At 35.9% G+C, this 23,956-nt stretch overlaps 2 protein-coding genes across 5 annotated transcripts; both read left to right on the forward strand.

Moving 5' to 3' along the window:
- Nucleotides 1-1,781: 1,781 nt before the first annotated feature.
- Nucleotides 1,782-3,227, forward strand: LOC119066174. Its single transcript, XM_037168475.1, has 5 exons — nt 1,782-1,977; nt 2,036-2,087; nt 2,155-2,350; nt 2,678-2,834; nt 2,900-3,227. The coding sequence occupies exons 1-5, from the start codon at nt 1,877-1,879 to the stop codon at nt 3,096-3,098; spliced, it is 705 nt and encodes a 234-aa protein (XP_037024370.1). The 5' UTR covers nt 1,782-1,876; the 3' UTR covers nt 3,099-3,227.
- Nucleotides 3,228-3,707: 480 nt separating this feature from the next.
- On the forward strand, nt 3,708-22,358 carry LOC119066171 (centrosomin). 4 transcript variants are annotated; one of them, XM_037168469.1, is made up of 10 exons: nt 7,836-8,260; nt 13,145-13,379; nt 15,668-15,711; nt 16,160-16,383; nt 16,648-16,806; nt 16,872-17,129; nt 19,553-19,768; nt 19,831-19,860; nt 19,959-21,750; nt 21,816-22,358. In XM_037168469.1, exons 2-10 carry the CDS (start codon nt 13,309-13,311, stop codon nt 22,115-22,117), a joined length of 3,096 nt encoding a protein of 1,031 aa, XP_037024364.1. In that variant the 5' UTR covers nt 7,836-8,260; nt 13,145-13,308; the 3' UTR covers nt 22,118-22,358. The 4 variants fall into 4 exon arrangements, with proteins under 4 accessions (XP_037024365.1, XP_037024364.1, XP_037024363.1 ...); XM_037168468.1 differs by having other exon boundaries at nt 13,176-13,379; XM_037168470.1 differs by lacking the exons at nt 7,836-8,260; nt 13,145-13,379 and adding an exon at nt 3,708-3,911.
- The last annotated feature ends 1,598 nt before the right edge of the window (nt 22,359-23,956 follow it).

Genomic DNA, 23,956 nt, shown 5'->3' on the forward strand with positions numbered 1-23,956 from the left:
GAGTAGCAGTTAACAAGATGATGTTTACGGTGTTTACGTCATATAATTTTTCATACTTCGGGGCAACGCACTTTAAGCAAAAGTGCTATTAATAACAGCTGTAAAATAGAGTACTATTTTGTATGAAATTTTATCCCCACTTACAGTGTAAAATTTTGTATGGAGCACTGCCAAGTTTCAGTAGCCTATTTAGAGTATCACTTTTGCTTGAAATGCGTTGTTCGGGGCCGAAAATGAGGGCAATTTTTCAAATTTTCTCGGGTTTTCTGCCCTTTGCATGAAAATTCACATGTGTACCTGTTTGGGACGGTTGATTTAAGGCACTTTCGCTTTTAGACCTCTCTTCGTTCGGTCTATCCGCGAAATTGCCTAAAATCAATCGTCCAAAACAGGTACCTGACTATTTCATGCTTGCTAAGGGAACCGAAAGTAAAAATGTCAATTTTGGAAAAACTCAATACGTCACACGAAAATGCTATATGTCCTTGTGACGTAAATGACTATACAATTGTACAGGCCCTTGTTCTGTGGAGATATCTATGAACAATGAAAATAGTCGGCATGATATATTTTGGTCTGCTAAGTCCTGCGGCAGATTGAAAATTTCAAACTTCTCTCAACGAAGAAAAATGTTTGTCTTTGCAGGACTGTCAGATTTTAGCCCTAGATCGTTTGAATTTTATTACTCCGTCATGTGGCATATTTAGCTAAAGTAATCTCTAGAGCTAAATGGGGGTTGGGACGTGTGGAATTTCTGTACACTGTATGCGAATGATGTCTTGTTGTTTTTCTCTCTCTGTCAGCTAGTTGCCTTGTGACCAAAAATTACAAATTCGAACGTTCCGAAGATAAAAGCCGCATTTTTTAATACAGGAAGTCTTATCAATCTTCAATCTTGTAAGAAATTTTTTAGTTTCTGGCCCGCAACTTCACAAACTGTCGAAAGCACCTTAAGTGAATAGTGATTTTCTTTCGAAAATGTTTTAAATGATTGTGACATCCCACAAAAGAGATTTGCCTCTGCTACATGGAATTAGTGTCATCCTGTCTGGTCGTTTACCGTGCGAAATGATGTTGTTAAAGTTGTTTTGTCTTGGAATCCAGCCTGTTCTTATAAGACAGACCATGTCGGTCGTTCTTCTCGCAAAATACCTACAAGGCTTCTAGATAATTCAGGTCCCTTGTCAAACCAAGCGCTCCTACCTGGTTTATTTACTCTGCCGTCGTTTTGCTATGAAAGAACACATTAACCGTAGGTCATCGCATATTTTTATCGTTGCTGTCGGCAACAGATGGGTAACGGGGAATCTGCCACACGGTGCCAAAAGAACGCACTTTTAAACTACGTAAAAGGTGAACTCGCACACACAAGTTTATTGCTGAAAATGATTTTTAGCCATGTCATCGACTTAATGACTGCTTTTACAAAATTTTGGTATCGAAAAATCGTGTGCGAGTTCACCTTTTACGTAGCTGAAAAATGAGTTGTTTTAGCACCACGCCAACAGATGACCTTCTGTTTCTAAAAGCTGAATCCAGATATATATCAAAACTCCGTTTGATGATTGATGTTGCAGGGAAAACCACAATACTCAGACTTCTCAGCAGTACAGAGGTACTACACATTTATAGCAGACTAATGCCACGCTTATAATAATTCGTAGATAAACTTTCCTTTGTAATATTGCACGTACTATCAGATTTACTGATTACACTGCACGTATAAGTTCAAAACGGCTAACTTATTATCAGTAAATTAAAAACACTAAAAGTGTTTAAAACCGAAAACTTTTGAAGGTTTACGCTTGAGTTTTAGTTGTAATCGAACTCTTTCCGGGAATTGACCACAGTGTTCTGTGGCATAGTGAAACTGAAGATGGGTTTTGCCAGTTTTTGGGATAAAATTGAACCGTACTTCAATACGATAAATCATGCAATTATCGCAGTCGTTTCCGTTTATTATACAGTTTTCTGCTGGTATTTCGGATTTTGAAATCAATTTATTGAATCGAAGATTTGAACTTTTCTTTCTTAGGGATATCGGTGCGTCCAATTTAAGTTTGCATATATGGCTGGCTGGCATTGGGGTTCGTATCAAATAACTTTTATATAAACTTTCGCATTTTTACTAATTTGAGCTTCCAACCCAAAAAGTATCACCTGCTTATGGCAGAGGCCATTATTGGGATCTACCAAGGAAATTCATGGAGTCGCCAACATTCGAGACGGTCACGCTTTAATATACATTGGATCATGCAAGCGGTCGGGTCGACTCTGTCAATTTCGGGAGTTCTCGTCCAATGGTTCGCCTATGGAAAGCATCATATGAACAATTATCATTCCTTCCTAGGTAATACACCGAATGATAAACCGTTACGCGTCCTAGAAGAAGTGGTCGGTGCAATTAAGATTTTTCAATCAGTTGGAAACACAAGAGATAATTGATCCTCACTAAAGTTGTCTTTTCGACTTCTTTGAAAATTCCTTGTACTCAGGGCATATCTTGAGTTTTGAGTGCTTTGCCTTCACTGCAACTATTTTTCGATGTCTACAGACCACCGAATGCCAATAGGATAGAAAAGCCTTGTTGTAAAAAAAAATTGGGATGACTCTCGGTCACAAATTAAATGGCACTCAAAGCAGCTACAAACCTAAAAACATGTTTACTTCATTTCAGGAATCATTTCGATATTTTTCATGATGGGCGCATTTTTAAATGGAACAATTGCTCTTTGGGCGCCAGAGATCCGAAAATGGATCAAACCCGTATACAGCAGATGGTTTCACAATGTCATCGGCATTATTGCATTCGCAATCGGAATGGCGAGCATAAGGTTTGCTACTCCACCTCTGACGGTAACGCAAACTTCAACATAATTTCGATTTTTTCCTGTTCCAGTCATGGTTACGACCTAAGAGATTTCAGTCGTCGGTCAACCGTTCCGATTATGTACGCACTGAAATGGGCGGCTTATGTCACAACTGTATTGTGTCTAATTGGCGCAGTTAAGTCCCTGTATGAGCAGACGAAAGGTGTTATTGCAGGCATAAGAGGTTCATTGTCCACGTCAACGTCAGAGCTGCCTTTGAAGAGTTAAATGAATCATTTTTGTTGGAAAATTATTACGATATTTATAACTAGGGAGAGTATATAAGCATTACATGCACCACTTAAATTATTTTGTTTCTGAAACCCCTATGCATCCCCCATAAAATATAATAAAATGTGATGAGCATGATCGCTTTGTTTTTAGAGTGATATAGACTAGTGAAAAATTATACCGACTACGCAACCCGTTCTACTTATGTTACACTTACAACAATTAGTACTTCGAGTTCATTTGAGCCCATTAACAAAAGATCTTCAGTTGTATCGAAAGTGAGTTGCTTCTTCTTAAAATACAGCTGGCTAATTCAGTGAAACGTTCGTTAAAGTCAGCGAAAGAAAAGTTTTTTTCTATGAATCTGCTATTGAAAATACTAAGAACAAGGTAACGTCAGGTAGCAAACACTAGGAGATGAAATGATCTATGCTAACATTTTTGAATTTATCATCTAAATATTCTGAGAGATGTTGAGAAAACAAATTAGTATTCATCGTTCGTAGTCACTATCCATTGCCGCGCCAAAACAAGTGATTACATGAATTCAACAACTGTCTAATAGATGGACACACTGAAAGTATGCTGCTCATCCGCCAGAGTTCATTTTCAATTCATTATCGGCATTCATCGTATACCTGTCAAAGAATATCAGTTGAAAATTTTCAAAGTCTGGCTCTAATAAGTTTTGCTTTGTTTAATTTAATTTTGTGCTTTCAGATATTTTTAAATAATTTTATTGTTTTGTTTGGTGAAAATAGAGAAAATAACCATGGACACCTTGCCGGAAGATCAGTCAATTGACCAAAGGTAAGGAAAGAGTAGACATCAAGACGTTTATAATCTGAACCGAATGAGGTGTTACACAATCAACAATTCCATTTTGTTGGAATTGATAACCAATAACGGTTTTTGTGCAGCAAAATCTTTTGGTCGATTTGTTATCGTTCTATTCATCCGATTCATCAAAGGTCATGCAATTTTATAGATTTTGTAGTCACCTAAGGTCTCTTGATCAACCTTTTTTTTCTTGTTTTTAATTGCATAATGGAGATTAATTATAAATTATTTTAATGTTGACAGCAAACAAATGCGTTGCTAGATTGTATAGTTCACCCTGATCACCATTTTCTTATCAACTCCTGCATTTATTGCAAAACTTTAAAATCAAATGTTTGCAAATTGAATCGATTTCTGCTACCTGTTAATACTTTTTCGTATAAATGTTCTATAAAATCCTTTGCTACAACAATCACATAACGGTCAGCGCTCATCGCTTACAAATATTTGTAGTCATACATGACATCGATGACAAAAATAAGGTCTGGGTAATGTTCTATTGAAAAAGGGAATTTGAATTTGTTGTTATTTCTACTTGGGTATAGTTTGAAGTTTGAAATATTTGTTCTGAATCTACATAAATAGGCTCACATGAAAAATTGAAATCTGAACCAACATCACCTTGGTTTGCCTTTTTAATAACGATAAACATGCATTTTCTGTCAGCGTTGTTGTTGATATGGTTTTTAGCCCCGTACGAAGTACAAAGGGGCTTATAGGATTACGGTGCCGTGTGTAATTGATGGAATTCAAAGCAGACGGTAAGGGCAAAGTGTTTGCCTATGTTCATAGATAACGAATCCGCAATAAAAATTTTGTCTGTCTGTCACGTCGATATCTTGAGTAAATCAAATCCGATTTCAATTTTTTTTTTCCTGAAAGATAGTTGAAATATTGAGGCTAAGTTCGAAGATGGGTGAGTTAGGGCCACCTAAGTGTTTTCAGGTCTTTTGGGGATATCTACGGCAAAATAAACGATGGAAATGTAAATGAAACGGCAAACGATAGGTATTGTCGATACCAATTCAGGATTATTTTTTTTTTAAATCGGGTGAGTGGACCGTGAGTTAGGGCCTTAAAAGTGAAGGGCTATTCAGCCCTTTGTGTATTTTACAAATAACTCGAGTAAATTTCATCCGTTTTCGTATTTTTTTTTTCATTTCGAAGGTAATCCAAGGTCAAATAGAATATTGTTGAAATAAAAATTGGGTCCTCGGACTGAGACCGATACTAAGCCCTATGTGTATTTATACTCAATAAATTAAAATTTTAGGGCTATTTTAATTTTTTGTTACATTTGAAAGGAACGTCGTACGGGGCTTCGTAATTGCGCTATGCGCAATTTCTAAGATGTACACATTTCATAATAATGTTACTTTAACTACATTAACGGGCGCAATAGGCTTACGGTCAAAGTAGGGCGACAGACGCACTAGGGTCACGTACGCAATAGAAATACGGGTTCGTACGGGGCTCAGTCGCAGTAAACGCTCCGACTGTTCTGATGGCTCGTTTACCTTGAAAATTCTTCAAATTCTCGAAAAGGTATTTCGTGTGTCATCGAGACTTTTTTAGAATTTTCATACAACCTTTTTTTTGTGACTTGATTTTATTCTAGTCCTCAAACATTCTACACATCTGAAAATTATCGCATTCACTTGGGAGGGCTGACATTTGGGGTTTAGCAAAATGTCAGGATTTCGCCCATTTCAAGGTCTACCTAGCTCTAACTACAGGAAAATATAAGAATATTTTCGAGAACTTAGTGGCATTCTTTTGGTCGAGACATTTTGCAAAACTATTTTTGGAAAATTGATTTGCTAAATTTGCTAAAAAAATACAAAATTTTAAAAAAATATTTCCACAAAATGTTAAAATTTTCCATTTTTAGCAAGAATATTTATTGGATAAATGTAAAAAATATAGATCATGATGTCTTCTAGGTGTTATTTTCGACAACAAAAATTCGTGAACATATTTATTCTACAGCGACGACAAGAACCCGATAAGTTTTGGCTGTCGTGGTATTTTTTCTTAAATTCACTGACAAAAAATAGTTGAAAATCTTACCTGCCGTAGGTAACTTTGTCTCCAGGTAATCTAGAACAGCTGCTACAGCCTCTGTATTTTTTTGTACGAGGCGCTACAGCTGTGGTAGCTATTCTAGATAACCTGGAGACAAAGTTACCTGCTGCAGGTAAGAATTTCAACCTTTTTTTTGTAGTTGCATAATACTGTCTTCTAATGAATTTCTGAATTTTCAGATTCAGAATGTCTAAGGCCTAGAATCAACTAGCAAAAAACAAATTATTTTTTACCTCTGCAGTTGCGTCAGTTGTAACAGTTACAAGTCCAGACATAATCTACAACCAAGCGAATTGGTTAAAATCGATAAACTACTTTTTTATTTTGCTGCCAGAAAATGCGTCATTACTCCCTGGTAAAAATAAAAGTCTCAAACGTTCGAAAAACGTATACTCACGATACTTTAGTACTTTAATGTTTACCAGGGCAGTCTCGCTCAAAACCGTTTTTTCGCATTTTCTGATAGCTGGGAAATTTTTCGTTGAGGCGTGTGGGATGCATTTCTCGACTTCGGCTCGAAAAACAACCTTCCCACACTCCTTAAAAAAAAATCTCAGCAAGGCTGTGATCTACTATTCACCATTTCTATTATACTGATTGGCTTGTGTGTCATATACTATCAAAATGAGAGTAAACATAGAAAATATGAATCAGAAAATGTGAATTTATGATTGCTACATCGATTGAAACAGAAGCTCAAGCGTTTACATATATGTTATGAGGAAAAACTCACCTCATAAACATAAATCAAGGTAAAAGATGGGTTCCAAGGTCGGATTGAATATCAAATCTTATTGGATCTGGACAATAAAACAAAAACATTTTCAGTACCTCATCCTTGTTGGTATTGTGCTTCAAGGAAGTATAAGACCATATGCCTTCTCACAGATGTTCGAATTTTGTTTATTTTTAAATTTTCTTCTTTCAACGAGTTCTAATATCTGATATCACTTCCAAACTCATTACCTGGCTCATTATTTATAGACCGAATTTCCAGGTATAAACCATTAAAACCAACCCTTGAGCTCTTGTACCCATTGTTCATATAAAACATGTAATTGCAACACAACATATTTCGTGATTCATATTTTCTGCGTCTACTTTCAATGTTGAATAACCACTACATAAGTTTATAAATGAAATGGAAGTTAATAATGCGCCGAAAGAAGTTTTTCGTTTTCTTATCACTTCTCTTCGTTGTCCATATCAGCACGCAACTACAGGGTTACGAAGAGTTTATTTTCTTGGCTTTATAAATTTTTATGAAGATTTTCAATGCCAGTTGTTGGTGCAGTAGGTCAGAACAAGAAAACAAATGGAAAAGCATAAGCATACTACATAAGTAGCTGACTATCGTTTCCTCTCAATTACAGATGATATTCGTGGTTCAGTTTGTCGCGTAAAATTTCGCCACAGTAATTCTCTCCATTGTACATTTCTGGATTAATTCCACTCAATCAAAAGACTGACGAAATATCTGTACCGAAAATAACACCTAGACTATATTGATGTCACTCGGCGTTAGCGCCCCTAACAATATAAAGAAGCAAATCGTCTTATTCTTCTACACAATTCTCTATTTTGAAGCTATAATAGTCCCCTTAAAAATATCAGTAATCTCTTGTAATACATACACATGTACAGACCTTCCTTTTCCGTCCAACAAATAAACATTTTTTATTTCATTTATTGTAACTGCTCGGAGCGTACGACAGTGTTCGTTCGTGAATTGTATACATTTCGTGAAAACATTCTCTATCATATATGAAAACCTCTACTAGTCAAAGATTTTTCAATTTTATTTTGTTCAGTTTATCTCGGGCTGACTTGAGTGCACACACAGCATTAATTGATCATGCGCAGCTGATACAGTACCGAATTGTGTGCTTACCATTTTCATATGAATTGCAATTAATATAAAGAACACTAAAGAAAATTATTTATAAAAATAAATTTTTGTGAATTGGATCGTTGAATATTCAGCTGTTATATGTGTGTGGCAGAATCACATTGTATAGTTTGCTCTTCGTTCTGTATTTTTTTGTGTAGTGACCAATAAGGAGTCTAATTTTATTCAATTTGCGCGTACTTTTTTGTAACTAATTTATTTGCATTATTAAGTGATGTCGTTGTAGTGAAGTTCGAGCAATTACGTGAAAAAGCATTTAGTCAATGTGAACTTGAAAATGAATTTGTAATTTTACCAATTATGGATTGTGTTCTATACGGATAAGGTGTGAAACACATCGTTTCTCGTATTCGATCGTATTGAAGGGGATGATTACATGAGTCATCTGAATGACGTACATATTTATCATCGATGGTTTTCCGAGTCTTATTTATAAATCTTCTTAGTGTTCCTATGGTACACTTAAAATTTAACGAGAAGTCATAAATATTAGATTAGAGAAACTGAACCGAAAAACTATTTTCAAAATTTTAGTATTAGTTCTGTCGGTCAATAGCCATATGTTTACCAGAAAATGTCTGTTTATAGCTCATACTTACGCGTACGAGGCGATCACCTTATATACAAAAATACGCTTCACTCGGATTACACCGAATATTGTATACATAAATACATGATACCTTCACCTACCTATCTATATAACATTGTAGTATGAAAGCGAATGCTGGTAGACACCACTACGGAATGCTATCGACGTAGTAAAAAAGAAGAAAATCGTTTTACACACAAAATTTTCACAGCCTCGACTGTCGCACATAAGAATCTGTATGATTTCATTCAAGGATATTGTGCTTGATGAACGGATACCATTTGATATACTATGCGGAACGGAAATAATTCAGTTTAGTGGTACTATGGTGCATAAGGGACCCTTATTAAGGGTAGACATTCGTGTTTAAAGGATTTTCGTATCATTTTGAATTATATTATAGAAAATTCACTTACAGCCTCCGGTGCATACATTGCATACATACCTATCACGTGTCGAGATACATTTTGTAAGATGTTGTTAACAGATGTTCCGGATGTTAACGCTTGTAGTTTTCTTGCATTTGTTATTTTGAATAGAGTAAGAGACTATTTTCAGTCTATTAGTTCAGTTTTTAAAGTGTGTGTATAGATACATATGTACACGTACCACTGCTTGCTGAGGAAACCATGTGGAGGGCGGTTGAGAAAATTCTAATAGTCAAAGTTCTAAGCCTGAAGTTTTGAATCGTAAAATCTTAGATTTTGACTATCTGCATCGTTTCGATCAGATAATGAAAAACTCATGCGATTCGTAAGTCCAACAGTTCCAAAACTGTATCAAATATACTAATCAGTGGGTCATCTCTACATCCATTAGTTCCATAACTTCAATCTCATCCTATTTTCTATCAACGAAATGATTAAGTTGCCATTGTGAGTACATTTCTAAAATCACTGTAATACATTTATATTAGGCATTATTTCAGCTGATAGAGACGAAGACATTAACCCTTGCATCAGATATGCATTTATGCAGCCTCTAACAAAAAACTTAGTGTTGAATCTACTACTTCAATTGATCTAAATTTATTCACGACGGTTAGATACCAAATCTTTTACTTCAACAGAAACCGATATTTTAGTCGAACAACCAATATGAAGGCAATTACGGTTGTCCGTTTAGTACTGAGGTCAGGCTATATCAATACAATGAAAGATTTTTCGAGTCAATTCGCAGACAATTGTATCGTCGCTTCATTCAAATTAAATTATTGACGAATACCGTAGCCGTTAGCAATGTAAGCATACGTTCGTATATATATGCACAGTCTTTATACTGTCAATTGAACAGCTGAACAGAATTACTTCGACTTTGATTTGGTCACTGAAAAGAATTAGTATTGTTAATGAACATAATATTGTAATGTGAAGCGACACCAACTTAAATCACCCACATGAATAACATTATTTCTGTTGAATTTATTCCGTTTCGGTGTACATATCCAATGTTTTCATTATAAGAAAATAAAATGCTGACAATTTTAACTGAAATTTATTTCTGTGAAGCATTAGCGGACTAATGCGAAAATTATCCAATGAGATAATCGCACGTCCTCTCGAATCGTTTCGATGATAGATGACTATTTTTTTGCGCTAGGCCAAAGTCAAAGAACTCTCATGTTATCTCTGTAGTTTTCAATTTTATTGCAATTTAATGTTATTCTACCCATCGCACAGATTTCTTAATCAATTCTCGAAACATTGTTTTGTAACCAGTTCAGTTACTTTTACGTACAATATTCACTTCTCCTTTACCATTTAATTATGCATGCACAACGAAATGAATTCAAATTTATTGGGTTACACTTCACAGTGTCATTGTGTACATATTGCGTTATCATTCGTATTTTTTTTGTGTATTAGATTTTTGGGAGCATTTTATGTGGGAATTAAAAAACATGAAATGAAACTTTCTAAAAATAAAACTTTGAATCTATTTCACCGAAAGTCTGAAATGTTCTTTTTAAAAATCCACATGGTCATACCGTCTCTATCATGAACTTTGACGAATGATAAACATTTTGTTAAACGAATATTTGTACACAATGCGACTGTTAATGTAAACAGTAGAACATTCATGCTGATCATCTCATATTGTGGATACGCTGCAAATAAATATAATATCCAATGACACATCCACCAATGAACGTTTGTTGATTGTGCTATGCATTTGTTTTTACATTGAATTCGTATTACATTTTATCAGTTCGAAAAGAGGTTCTTTATTGCCTCTACATTCTACAACGTAAAATATATGAATTCAAAACTGTTATTTATCTTTCATTATCTTATTCATTTTATATTACATGTTCTAGACTTATAACGATAACATCAACACCAATATCCGTGGTATATATTTCGTTATAATTAGATTTATAACCTGAAGTTGCTTAACTGAAATTTTGTTGACACAAATTTGGAGATTATGTTGAAACTAGATATACAAAGAAAAGGAAAAGTTTCGTACTAGAAATACCTATCCAATCGTTTGATCGTTGTTTTATCTTTAAACCGACGGAAGTACGTAGAAAATTCGACTAGAGAGAAATTTAAAAATTTGTTATTTCGAGTATCGTTTACAATTTTATCTTCTACTAATACCCTAACACGTAAAATTTTTCACTGTTCAGAAGGTCATAATAACTTCAATAATCTGACTATCTCGGGTTTGAAACAATTTCTGAAATGTTTCGGTGATAGCTATTCAACAATAACTTTTGTTGTCTTGCGGTCAGAAAACGACTCATTACCGTCTCGCTTAAAAATATTTTCTTTCGTATTTTCTGACCACAATACAACAAAGTACCGTCTTGCTGTGACATTTTTTGTTAAGGTGTGTGGGAAGGTTGTGTTTCGAGCCGAAGGAGAGGAATGCATCCCACACGTCGATAATGTTGGTAATGTGCTATAATGTACTGCTGTGCCGTAATATTCAACTTGAGTGCGTAAATGGAAGTTGGGAAGCAAATCTATAATTTAAAAAAATGAAACTCGGGTCTTAAAGTCAACCACGGTTTCGCCTCGCGTTAGCAATTTTAACATCTTTGCGCAAACTTTTCTACACTTGTAAGATAAACAGTTGTTCGGTAACTGTGTAATAGTTACTTGTTCACCGAGGTGAAAGAAAGTTGGAAATTTCAATGCAAGTGTATGTTTTACGAGAAAATGACATTTTGTACTTTTTTCTGAGGTCAATACGTTACTTTTCACGTGACTTGCGGGAAATGGCGAATTTTTAACGATTAAACACAGAACTTGGCCTTAATTAAAAAATCATTTCTCCAAGCCAATGATTGCTTGACTTTTTTATAGTATTCAGTTGACGAAGGTGTGACTTCAAAATAGTGCCAAGTTCCTCTTTTCTGTTTATTGTCACAAATTCGTTATTCCCGCATCTCCTTACAATACGAAGGCTCCCGAAGTTTCATCTGAGAAAGAGGGTCCCAAGCTCCCAAGACTCCCAACACTTTTAAAAAAATTGTCCTTTACATAACAAAGTGATAAAATGGTGAAAATAGAGTTTTCATGCGGTGTTTGTCAATAAAACACACAAAACCAGACTTTCCATTTTTATCCCGAGTTATGTAGAGAATTTTACATGCTTTTGAGCTTAAAGTAAATTTACTTTTCATCCCTAGGGTTGTAATACGCAACTTTCGACCCTAAGGAAAACCAATTGAATCGATTCCTAAATGATTTTCTTACTATATTCCATTCCTAAAGTTTTCAGGCGTTGCGAATTTTTATAAATTTTTGATAATTTCGCGCAATCATTAATTACGGCTAATTACGGCTACCCCAGGTTATATACCGCTAACAAATCTCCTGACAAATATTTTATAGCGCAAATTACATTTTTATTTTTAAAAAATTCAAATTTTTACGGCTAACCCAACATTCCCATTTCTTCTGTGACGACGTTTGTACCGCGCAAAAGCCAGAAAGTAATAGAATATTTGCATGTATCCATAGAAATTTGAAGCGGCAAAACAAAAATCTGTTTACGAAATCGCCAAAATAAAAACTTCTAATCGTAAAATAAAAATAATGTAAATTCATCGAATCGTTACGTAAGTCAGACGAAGCTAAAATAATATTTCACATACTTTCATTGCTAAACCATGCACCTTCTCATATTCCTCATTTCTTAAACAAAATATAATAAACAATCGAATACATCATCCGGAATTGTGTGCCAAGTAGATTAACAATTAATTTAATAAATTTTCGTCGTTTTTTTTAATTCAGTCAAGAAATTGTAGTTTCACAAATATTTTTTTTGTTTAATTAAATTGGGCTGAGCCTAGTATATACACTGTGGCATATCTACAAACATAAAAAAAATATTCGGACGTTGTTTGCTCTGGTGTTTGAATCTATTCTTAGGTCCACTATACTATTCTGTTGTTCACTACAATATGTATTTTATGTCCAAAGTGTGTTAGTCTGCTGTGGATATTTAACCAAATCATCTGCATCCAAATTATATGAAACTACACAGTGCCCGTAAACAATTAGATTTATTACAATTTACGATTATGACTCATGTGATCATCCTTTCTTGCTGATTGTATTTTTTAACAAAAATTAATTGAATTCAATTATTTTGATTAAAAAGATAAAAAATTTTGTGTTGTTCGAAAAAACAGTGTGAAAACGTTCATGATGTGATTGTATACTATCCGTTATACACAAAATATTATTAAACTGAAACGGAACGTGAAGATCCGGAAACATTAATGTTATTGGAAAATTGATTTACGTTGAATATAAGTCCAAGTCATGGCCGGAATATTTCGATACAACACAAGTAATGCGACTCCGAAAAAAAGGCCGACGTTGAGTCCGTTTTGGTAAGACGTTGTTTAAGCTATATTTTAAGTTTTCTGGGAAACAAGAAGATGAAATGCCAAAAACTGTGTGGATGTGTTATTCCTACTAATTTACTCGGTTCTATGTCATTGAATGGAGAGCCAGGAAAATTAAAGGTTTAATTCTACGATAAGCGAGGTTTTTGTCTTCGTCTACTAGGCGAAGGTAGAGTGCAATTTACCTTCCGCTTTATATCGGGAATACGTTTTTAGACCTTACATTCTAGTAAGACTGTAGCCTTCCCAACACCAAAACAATAATTATGAGACCTGATGTCGAAATAGATTTTTACACGCACGGAACTTTGAAAACCGAGACATTTTCTGTTTTGTGGTTTACTGACTTTTTGTGAATTTTACATTAATATGGAGAAACCAAAAACTCAAGTAAAGCATTGACACTTAAAACGTGTCGCTTTTCACAATTCCGGTCGTGTAGTATACTCGACATTTTCAATTATTCCATTAGGTCGAAGACCACCAATTTGTGAAAGTTCTTATCTTAACTTACCATAGATGCCATGGCCTTACAGATTAATTTTTTTTGTCTTGTTTATCATCTTAAACATTTATACGTCTTGGTTCATCTAACTATGTGTTATTACGGAAAAGCGAGTAGTGTATAAGTGTAGTGATGAATGTAACATAATTACGCTATTTCTATTCGAATCCGAATCTGTATCTGCGTTTTCATTTCGTAGCAATACTCCGTCGTACTTAAAGTTTGTACTTAATATAAACTGTGTGAACGGTTTATCTGAAATTTCAGAAATAGAAACGACATACAGAACCAAATTTTCGTTCTCATTGAAATTTAAATGTAAAACAGAATGAAAATGAAGAGCTGTTGGTTGATTGGAGTTTTTTTTTAAATTAATATCCCGTTGCTGCGTCGAGCCGTATAGTAATAGATTAGATCTTTATTTCCTCCAGAAAAATTATTTATTTTGTGTAAGAAAGGTGAACGATAGAACGGTTACGATCGAGAGAAATTTCTCATACATGTCGACTGTCGTTTAAAATGTCTCCTGGTTCGCTCCAATATCTTAAATTCAACGAACCTTTTGCTGGATAAATCAGAGTTGATCGCCTAATATTATCCCGGTTGTCTTTAAAAGAAGACGACCCGTTTCATTCACCTTCAAATTATGTTCCGGCCCGGCTCTTATGACTACACAGATTTACAGAGAAATTTTTTAAAGAAAATATTTTTTTTATTCACTCGTCACTCGTGTAAGACAGCAGCATCCCAATTTCTTTGATGTTTATTTTTAGTTCGGTGTGTAATGTTACTTCTTCAACAATTTGAATAATTCCGAAACTTGCATTTTTTCGTGTTGAACAAAATCATCATCATAAAAATTCGTAATTAATACGTTGACAAAAGCAATTATACAAAGGCGCAATTAGTTAGCGATAGCACATTCTGATGCAGGTCTGTACGATGAGACATCTATATTAAGACTTAGGGGTGCGTAACGGTTTGAGGATCGGATGTGGCCCATATAAATTATTGTCTTTCCTGGAGGTCAAATATTAATTTTTCAAATTCAAAAAAATCTCTCCATTGACTGTTAAGTAAGGTTCCCTTGACTTTTATTAGTCAAGGGTCTTACAACTTCATCCACTTCCTCATAACCTTCGATTTTATTGTTCTTTTTTTAAGCCGTTTTTAACTGATCGTAGCGCGTTTTCAAGTTAAAATAAAAGAATGTTTTCATCGGTAAAGGGACTTGACCTACCCATTAGGTGGGACATCATAATTAACAACTTTCCCAAAGTAACCAAATACTATTGAATTTGTGAAACATTGGTCGAAACAACGCACTTCAAGCAAAATTGCTATTAATGACAGCTGTCAAATAGAGTAGTATTTTGTATGAAAAAATTGCCCGAATTTTTTTACAGTGTCAAAATTTGTTCGATACACTGTCCAGTCTCAGGACCCTATTTAGAGGACCACTCCTGCTTGAAGTGCGTTGGTCGAAAGTGTGTTTTTGATGAATCGTCAAACTTCGCCGACCATGAAAAATTGTGTCAATCTTAAACTTAAAAACTCTTAAATTGACAAAGAAAATGATTCTATTATTGAGCAAATGGGCCTCAACTCTTGGTAATGTTGTCGGTAATACTAGGAGGAAAAGTTTTTGAAAATCGTCTCTGAAATGTTTGTGGTATAGGTTATTTGATCGTAGGATTCTGCACTGCAAGGATTTTTTTTAAATAATTTGAGTGACCAGTTAATCAAAAAATGTCTTTTTTATTTTCAGCACAAGCCCCGGACAATTGCAAGATGTCACCATGGATAACTCATGTAAGTATCAGTAGTAGTAAGACTTTGATATTATGCTAATGGTGCAGGTTCTGTCACAAATGGATGTTGTCTGTACAACAGTATTTCGTTGGCGACATGATTGTTTTTTACGATCACAGTAATCTCGTTTCCCCAAATTTCATTGTTTTTGTTTCGTTTTTCAATAATAAAAATTTTTCCAAACAAAAGTGCCCTTGCCACTGAAAATTAATACGAAAAACAAAATAGAAAGAAGAAACTTTTCCGTCAATATATACTTCGTCAATTCGTAATTTGTAATAAATAATATTTTGGCATCTCCATCCGGTTATTTCATCTCAAAAATGTTTACCGAACAGGAAACTTTCTGGCAACATATCAACGAATTCAGATTAATCAGTCCGTTCCATGTTACAAACAAATTGCAAATTTCAAACAATAATAAGACAATCGTCATTCATATTTACAGACGCTATGGGTTATCGTTCGCCGCCATTCGCCGTTCCAATGTCTGGTGGAAGCACGTCGCCCGGTCAAGGTCGTTCGATTCGCGAACATGACGAGCAACTGAATGCGTTACGGAAGGAGAATTTCAATTTGAAGCTGCGCATTTATTTTATGGAAGAGAAGACTTCATCCTCCAATTTGCCGGAAAGTTCGGAATCGCTGTTTAAAGAAAATGTTGATCTTAAGGTAAGTCTGCTGTTCTATATAAATTGAAATCAAATTTTTTTTTTAATTCACCCATTCAAATGCGTCTAAGTCAATTTAACATAGACAATAAGCTCGTTTTGTGTTTGTTATAAAATTATGATGTCTGTTTCGCTTCAATAAATTTCTATGCCATACATCAATGACCAACCCAGAACAATAATTGCAATTGATTCACGTTGTATAATCTTATTATGACGTTGGTCGTGTTCTATGTGAGAGTGTAATCGAATGATGTGTTTTCAGGTTCAAGCCGAAGCTTTACGTGTCGAACTGAAGGAAAAACAAAATCTATTGTGCGAGGCTGCAACTGCATTGGAACTGATGGAACAGTCACAAAAGTCGAGAGAAGAGGCTTGCCAATCAACCATCGAGGAACTGAATAGGAAAATTGAATTTTTAGAGGTAAATTCAGCATGGAAAATTGGACTGTGGTGAATGTCCTAACATTGCTTGTTGTCAAATTGCAGATGGAAATTCATTCGATGGAAAAGCATCAGGATAATACAAGCATCGGTGATTATCTGGGTCGGTCGATCGTGGAATGTGATTTCAAGAGCAGTGCTCGGGAATCGAATGTTAAATGTATTGAGTCAACCGAACAAATGATCCAAACGGAAAAGTTGTTGAGAGAAAAGGAATGCGAAGTCGAATTATGGGAGGAGAAATACAATAAGCTTAAGGAGGAGTACTCGACACTGAAGAATGATAATGAGAAAAGCTTCGAGGTGAGTTTCAATCCAAATTTGAAGTTGATTTTTAGTTAGATCAAAACGAAAGATCGATGAGTTGTTTGGGCATGCGGCTATCATTTTTCATGTATAAGTCACAGGATGTTTTCTCGATGATAAAACTGTTCTTTTCAACACGTAGATAAATTGTGAGTTTAGTAGGGAGTTTGAATCATATTTTTTTTGGACAACTTAAGTGTGTCAATGTTCCGCATTAAGTCATCCAGACAAAAATTTCTGACTTTTCGGCTATTGATTCATATCCCAAAAAATGTTTGTTTTTGAAAGCTTATCGTTGATGACGAAGCTTTGTCATGGATTGCACAGCGATGATCAAATAAAAATGATTTGCATCAACTAAGCGCCACATTGAAGAAAATGACTGAGTACAAACGTAGCTGGGCAGATTTAAAATTGGGAAATATTTTCCACTGAAGGTTCGAAACAGTTATATTTCAGATCATCAAACGTCTCGTAGAGTTCCCAGCAATAATTCGAATGCGGTATGATGTGTAATAAACAATTGTGGCATTGCACACATAATTTCCATGAAAAGAGGAATCTCCAAAGATGTCAGCTTCAGGTTACCTGAATCAGGCTTGACCGAACAATTCTGAGTTAAGCTTCAGTCAAAACTAACTCTTAAATCAAGACTTCATTGCATTAGTCTTCTCTAAGCATTTAAGCAAGTCATCGAGGCTATTCTGCCGAGACAAACTGTCTCAGGTTGGCAGACAATTTTCTGTGGAAATTTAAATGAAAAATAATTTGTTGATCTTCTCGTTTGTAAAACCGGTACACCCTATTATGTATCGCAAATGTTGACATTGCATTGTTAAGCGCCTAAGCCTCGCCTTAATAGAAAGACCGTTTCGTATAACAGCAACGATCGTTTCGCGTATCAGATCATTTTTGCATGAATTTACCAAATTTTTATGATGTTAGCGACACTACTTTAGCGTTAATGTTAGCAATACATGATCGATCGTTAGCTTCTTCGATACGTGGCTAGACCGCTGCTATAGCGTATCGTTACAGATATTACATCTGCGGCCCTAACGATCGATTAAGTTCTCGTTTCAAGTAAAGTAAGGTTTTGTCTTGTGTTAGTAACGTTCGACTTTTCATTTTTTTAGTGAAGTCTCGATGAAAATATTTTGTAATTTTCGCTAGAATTTTGTTTGATATTTTCAAAATAATTCAAATTTTATCTCAAGAAATGTCCGGCCGAACACGGAACTGCACTGTCCGCACATAAATTCACAGCAACGTTAACCAAATTGAACAAATCCAACCATTCGAACGATATTCGATTAAAGATAATATCCGAACAGAGTCGTTTGTTGCAACAGCTCCACGTAAGACACCCCGTTTCATTAACGCTTCCACACACATTGTTATGCATTCGCAGTCTTAACAAAACCACTTATGATTTAGAATGAAAATGTGAATAAACAGAAAATCATTGACGATTCAAAGAAGCAACTGGCTGTGTATGAGGGACACATGTCGATCACGGAGCGACACAATAAACATTTGTTCGACGAAAATAAGATGCTGAAAGATTTTATGTACGAATTAGAACAGCATAAAATCCGGAGTAAAGCGAGGAAGATGCAAGAACAACTGCTGAAGTCAAAGCACAATTCACATTCGTCGTGGAGCTGTTCCATAAATTGATTTCGTTTTAGGTGTTAAACAAAAAGTCAAGAATTTTGTTTGATTTTGTCGTTATGATAATTCTAAAAAATAAAAATTCAAAAGTTTTGATCTCACACTTGATGTACTCAGCTGTTGTATGTAAACTTCACAGCTAGGATAATTCACTGTGTCTTAAAATCGGGAGATTTTATCCAAGTTTCACATTCTCCGTCGGGATCAAAAATTTTCTAAATTTTCTTCGCTTTATATTTGAATGGATGGATCAGTTCATGGAAACCTTTACTTATCGAAAGCCTGGGAGTATATCAATCTTTCATAAGGCGACGATTTGAACCTATGGCTTCTACGCTACCAAATAGACCCTTACGGGTTTTTGGTTTTGAGTGCTAAAAAAGGCCGTACTGAGGGTATGCTTATAATGTATCACTTAGCCAAGAGAGAGATCAAATTGAAAATAAAACAAAGGCGAAGAATGAAGAATAAAACTCAAAAATAAAATTTGGTATCGCAAGGCCTGTCCTCCAAGACAAATCAAATCTGATTCTTAGCAATGAGTGACAGCCAAGACATACATACGACCTATACCCTCCTTAAGGCCTTTTTAGAACTCAAAGTTGATAGTTGTATACCAAATGTTTTTCCTATGGTATAGCTTCCAAACCCCGGTCTTACGGTGGACTGTTATGTCCTGGATCCGTCAGATGAATCAGGTGCATTCGAAGCTAAACTCAAAACTTTTTTTTTTGCTTAAATTTCAGCAAACCAAATCGTTGCAAACTACCAATGACAGTATAAAGGAGTTAGCTGAAAAAGACTGCATTATCATCACACTCGAGGATCAATTGCAAGAGAAAACGGTGGAATTGGAGAAGAAAAGTTCTGCATATGAGAAAGCCTGTCAAAGTGTGGCGGTATTTATGTCGAAACAAAATGTATTAGAGAAAGAATTGAACCAATTGCGTCAGCGACTGCAGGTAAGATCTTAGTTTCATGTCCATTGAACTACGTTCTCTAATTTTAAATTTTTATATTGCAGGGTAATGCAAGCACTGGTTCAACGCCAACCGTAAGTTATTATTTTCTATTACTTTTCAAACTCTTTCCATACATTGTGTCCCATTGGAAAACTCACGCAATCTCTCTCTCTCTCCTCTCTTGTTGCAGAAATCTAGTCACTATGAAGAAATCGAAAGTCTTAGAGCCGAACTCGATTCAGCACGTAAAGGGGCAGAAGAGGCGCATAAATGGAGACAAGACTGTGCTGATGTGTGTGGCATGTTAACTGTTCGACTTAAGGAGTTGGCTGAATTCTTGGATTCGTTGTTGAAGCACAAAGATATTCTGGGTGTTCTGGCTCAAGATCGTCGAAAGGCAATGCGAAAAGCGGTGGACAAGAGTTTGGATCTTTCCAACAGCCTGAACAATATTTCACTTTCGATGACCGGTCGCTTCTCGATGAACAATTCAAACCTAACGAACATCAGTTCATTGTCCGATATTTTGAACATCAGTCTCGACAACAAAGAAAACGTCCAGAATTCGTCATTCGATCAGTCAGTCAACAGTCAATCCATGTTGATCGAAATGTTACGGGCCGAAGTGCGCAACTTGAAAGGCGAGGTCGAGAAGAACGCGAAAAAGGATCGAAAGATGATGCCGATTGTCATTGATCCGAATTCCGATTCGGAGGCCTGGTCAGAACCGGATCGTAATGTTTCATTTGCCCGTATTGGACTAGAAGAATCGTCGAAATTCGTCAATACTAGCAGGTCGACTGGACACGATGTATCCAAGTCGACAACGGCCAGTGAAGATGATTTGAACAAATCGTCGCGCAAGAATTCGCCGCTGAAATACCAGGAACGAATTGCCGAACTGGAACTACTTATTGCGGAGAGGGACAATCAAATTCTGAAGACTCAGTGCACATTGGTCGAGAAGGATAATCAGTTGCAGGCAGAGCATTTGAAGTTACTCGATATGAACAAGGATCTTGACAAACATCAAAATGTGAACGAAATGCTGGAAATCGAAATTGTCGAATTCAAAGGCAAAGTCCAACAGGATGCCAATGAGTTGAATCGGCTGAGAACATTGCTGAGTGAAAAGGAGGCTGCTTTGCAGCAACTAACTACTGAACGGGATGCATCCAATGTTGATCTGCGTGTGGCGACCATGAAATTAAGCTCGTTGACCGATGACATTGAAGAAATGAAGAGTCGACATGATCGTGAAGTAAATGAAATTATGGAAAATCAATCGAAAGCCATGGACACCATGAAACAAGATCTGAATGCCAAGTTTCAGTCGGAAATGGAAAAGGACTACGTGGCAAAAATGAAATACGATGAAATTGTGCGTCAATTAGATACGGCTACCAGCAAGTACGCTGAATCGCAATCTATAATCGACTTAATGAAGGACACGGAACAAGATTTGAACTCCCACATTATCGAGGCCGAGAAGAATATTCGTTTGTTGCGCAGAAGTTTGGGCGAGGCAAGCTTATTAGCATCGCAGGCGAGTGTAGAGCGTTCGAAAGCAATGTCCGAAAAATTGGCTGTGGAACAAGAGAACAATGAATTGCTGGCCAAGCTGGAACAAGCGGCCAATGTTAAAATGGAGTTGAACTCGCGCATTGGATATTTGGAAAAGTCGAACGCTGAGCTGCAGAATACTCTGGTTGTGAATGATACGCAGTACAAGTTAACAAAATCGGCTAGTCAAGGGAATGCTCGCTACTTGTATCAGTTGAGTGACCAGTCTGATTTCACATCCGATGAACTGAAGCCCAGCAATCCATCACCGGATCTGGGAATTGAAAGTGATGCGATAAGAACGTCTGGAAGTGAGCTGAACCAAGACATGGTCACAAAAACGGATTCACCTTTTACACCGAAATTGAGAAAGGTGACCAAGGCGATGGGAAGTATTCTATTGGAGGATGACGGAGAAGGTGAGTGTTTGCACCCTATTTCCAAATCTTGTCTTCAAACTATTTTTTTTTTGAATTATCCACAGCTGAAACCACCACAAACAATTCCCCATCGAAGACTGACAATCAGAATGGCACTGCACCACATAACTGTGCCGAAGTCGATAAAGAAAATGCCGAGTTAAAACGTAAACTTGCCGGCACACACAAGGCTTACACCAACATTCTGGCTCAATTGAAAATTTCCAATAATCGTAAGGAGCAGGTGGAACGTGATATTCGGCGCGAAATTTGTAAGACTCAGAATGTACTGAAGAATGTTCGCACCAATATTGAAAGTGTTGCCAAGAATAGTCCAAATGGCGGATACAAATCCGACCAGAGTTAAGTTTTGTTCCATTTCGAAATCTGTTCTCCTCGTTTTAATTTTCTTCTTTGATTTGTGAATCTTTTAATTAATTTTACGAACTTTTTAACCTAATTTTATAATTTTATCATTATTTTGTCGATCGTTCATATTGAATGCTCACGCGCTACTAAAGAGACAAATGTAAGTATTTTTGAAAGGAAATGATTGAATCCGATAATTATACTGCTACGAATAATAAAAGAAACCATTTTTGACGAAATCTGTTTTTTTCCCTGTATAAACAGTGTTTATTAAACACGACACCACCGTCGAATCAATGATTGAAAACGCCCCTGGTTAGACTTTCCTCCGAGCATCTCGGATTCTTCCAAATTCGGTCCACCAGTAGATGAGATAAAGATCCATGAACGCTGGTCCTAACAGATTTTATTGCACTGAAGTTTCGACAACATGAGTATCGACGACTGAAGAAACGTAGAGTTCCTGATGGAACGACGGCTAGTCGATATTTCTTCATTAACCCACCGTTTCTTCAGTAAGTCTTCGATACTTCTCGCAGTTTTTACACTTCTTCTTTGATATGTTGTAAAAGGAATATTACTTTTTCAAAATGGTTAGAAACGACGACTTCGTAAAGAAAGGGCGAGTTCTTGAAGAAACGTTACTAGTCATCGTTTCTTCAGGAACTCGCGGCTTCACACAAAATCTGTTACTTCAATTGTTAAAACATCATACATTTTTCTACGATAATACTATTTCGAGATCATCGCTCATTTTTATCATTGGGACCGATAACAGATGACCTGCGTTAAAAACACCTTCTCACGTTCCTTAAATTGTCAGTGCACTTAAGGCGTTAATTCACGATGTAAGTGTGCCTAAAATTTGAATTTTGAGTGAACGATTCGATGAAAAAGTGAACCAAAAAATACATTTCAACGCTTCCCTGTATGAAAATGACGCTACGTTAAAAAGGCCTCCTCACTTTCCATTTTGAATTTCGACCGCACTTACGGCGTGAATTGGTCACCAATAGTAAATAGCACCTGTCCCAGTATTTGCTCGCGTAATTTCCCCTCGCTTTTAGTTCAACACTCTTCTGACTCTGATATCATCTTGTATTTAACGACTATCTCACTGATAATGACATCATATTCACGCCGTAAGTGTGCACAAAATTTGAATTTCAAGTGAACGATTCGATGAAAAAGTGAATCGAAAAATACATTTCAACGCTTCATTGTATTAAAATAACGCTACGTTAGAAAGACATCCGCACTTTCCATTTTGAATTTCACCCGCACTTACGACGTGAATTTTAAGGAATCCCATTTACTAAAAACTAACAATAAAATTACTGAAAGCAGGTTCAAGTTTGGTAAATTTTAGTAAAGGTGATTCCCTCAAATAGGCCCCTGCGCTAAGAATACCTTTCGAAGTTCCAGTGGTAATTCGAAAATGGTGATTTTCAACAATAGGTGTGAAGTGTAGTGGAAAGAAATCGAACATACCTTTACATAGAATGTGACGATAATTGTTTGTTGTGAGCAAAATTTAACGCAAGTCTTTCTAACGCAGCGTCATTTTCATACAATGAAGCGTTGAAATGTATTTTTCGGTTCACTTTTTCATCGACTCGTTCACTTGAAATTCAAATTTTAGGCACAGTTATAGCGTGAATTGACGGTGTAAGTGCGCCTTCGAATTTGATTCTTTAGTGAGCTAGTGGGTGAAAGGATAAATAAATTTCAACGCTTTCTTAAATGCGTATGATTTAACGCTGCGATATACTTTCTATTTTGGAACTATTCGTGGTTTTTTCGTTCAATAGATGACACTACTTTCTATTTGAATATA

This window comes from Bradysia coprophila, chromosome IV (assembly GCF_014529535.1).
Source record: "Bradysia coprophila strain Holo2 chromosome IV, BU_Bcop_v1, whole genome shotgun sequence".
In the NCBI taxonomy this organism is placed as follows: domain Eukaryota; kingdom Metazoa; phylum Arthropoda; class Insecta; order Diptera; family Sciaridae; genus Bradysia; species Bradysia coprophila.

Bases quoted from the DNA above. Each gene is read 5' to 3' on its own strand.
- LOC119066174 (XM_037168475.1), top strand. From the start codon at position 1,877: ATGGGTTTTGCCAGTTTTTGGGATAAAATTGAACCGTACTTCAATACG. The intron at 2,351-2,677 runs GTAATACACCGA...ACTTCATTTCAG, and splicing joins CAATTATCATTCCTTCCTAG to GAATCATTTCGATATTTTTC. The intron at 2,835-2,899 runs GTTTGCTACTCC...TTCCTGTTCCAG, and splicing joins ATCGGAATGGCGAGCATAAG to TCATGGTTACGACCTAAGAG.
- LOC119066171 (XM_037168469.1), top strand. From the start codon at position 13,309: ATGGCCGGAATATTTCGATACAACACAAGTAATGCGACTCCGAAAAAA. The intron at 15,712-16,159 runs GTAAGTATCAGT...TCATATTTACAG, and splicing joins TGTCACCATGGATAACTCAT to ACGCTATGGGTTATCGTTCG. The intron at 19,769-19,830 runs GTAAGATCTTAG...TTTATATTGCAG, and splicing joins AATTGCGTCAGCGACTGCAG to GGTAATGCAAGCACTGGTTC.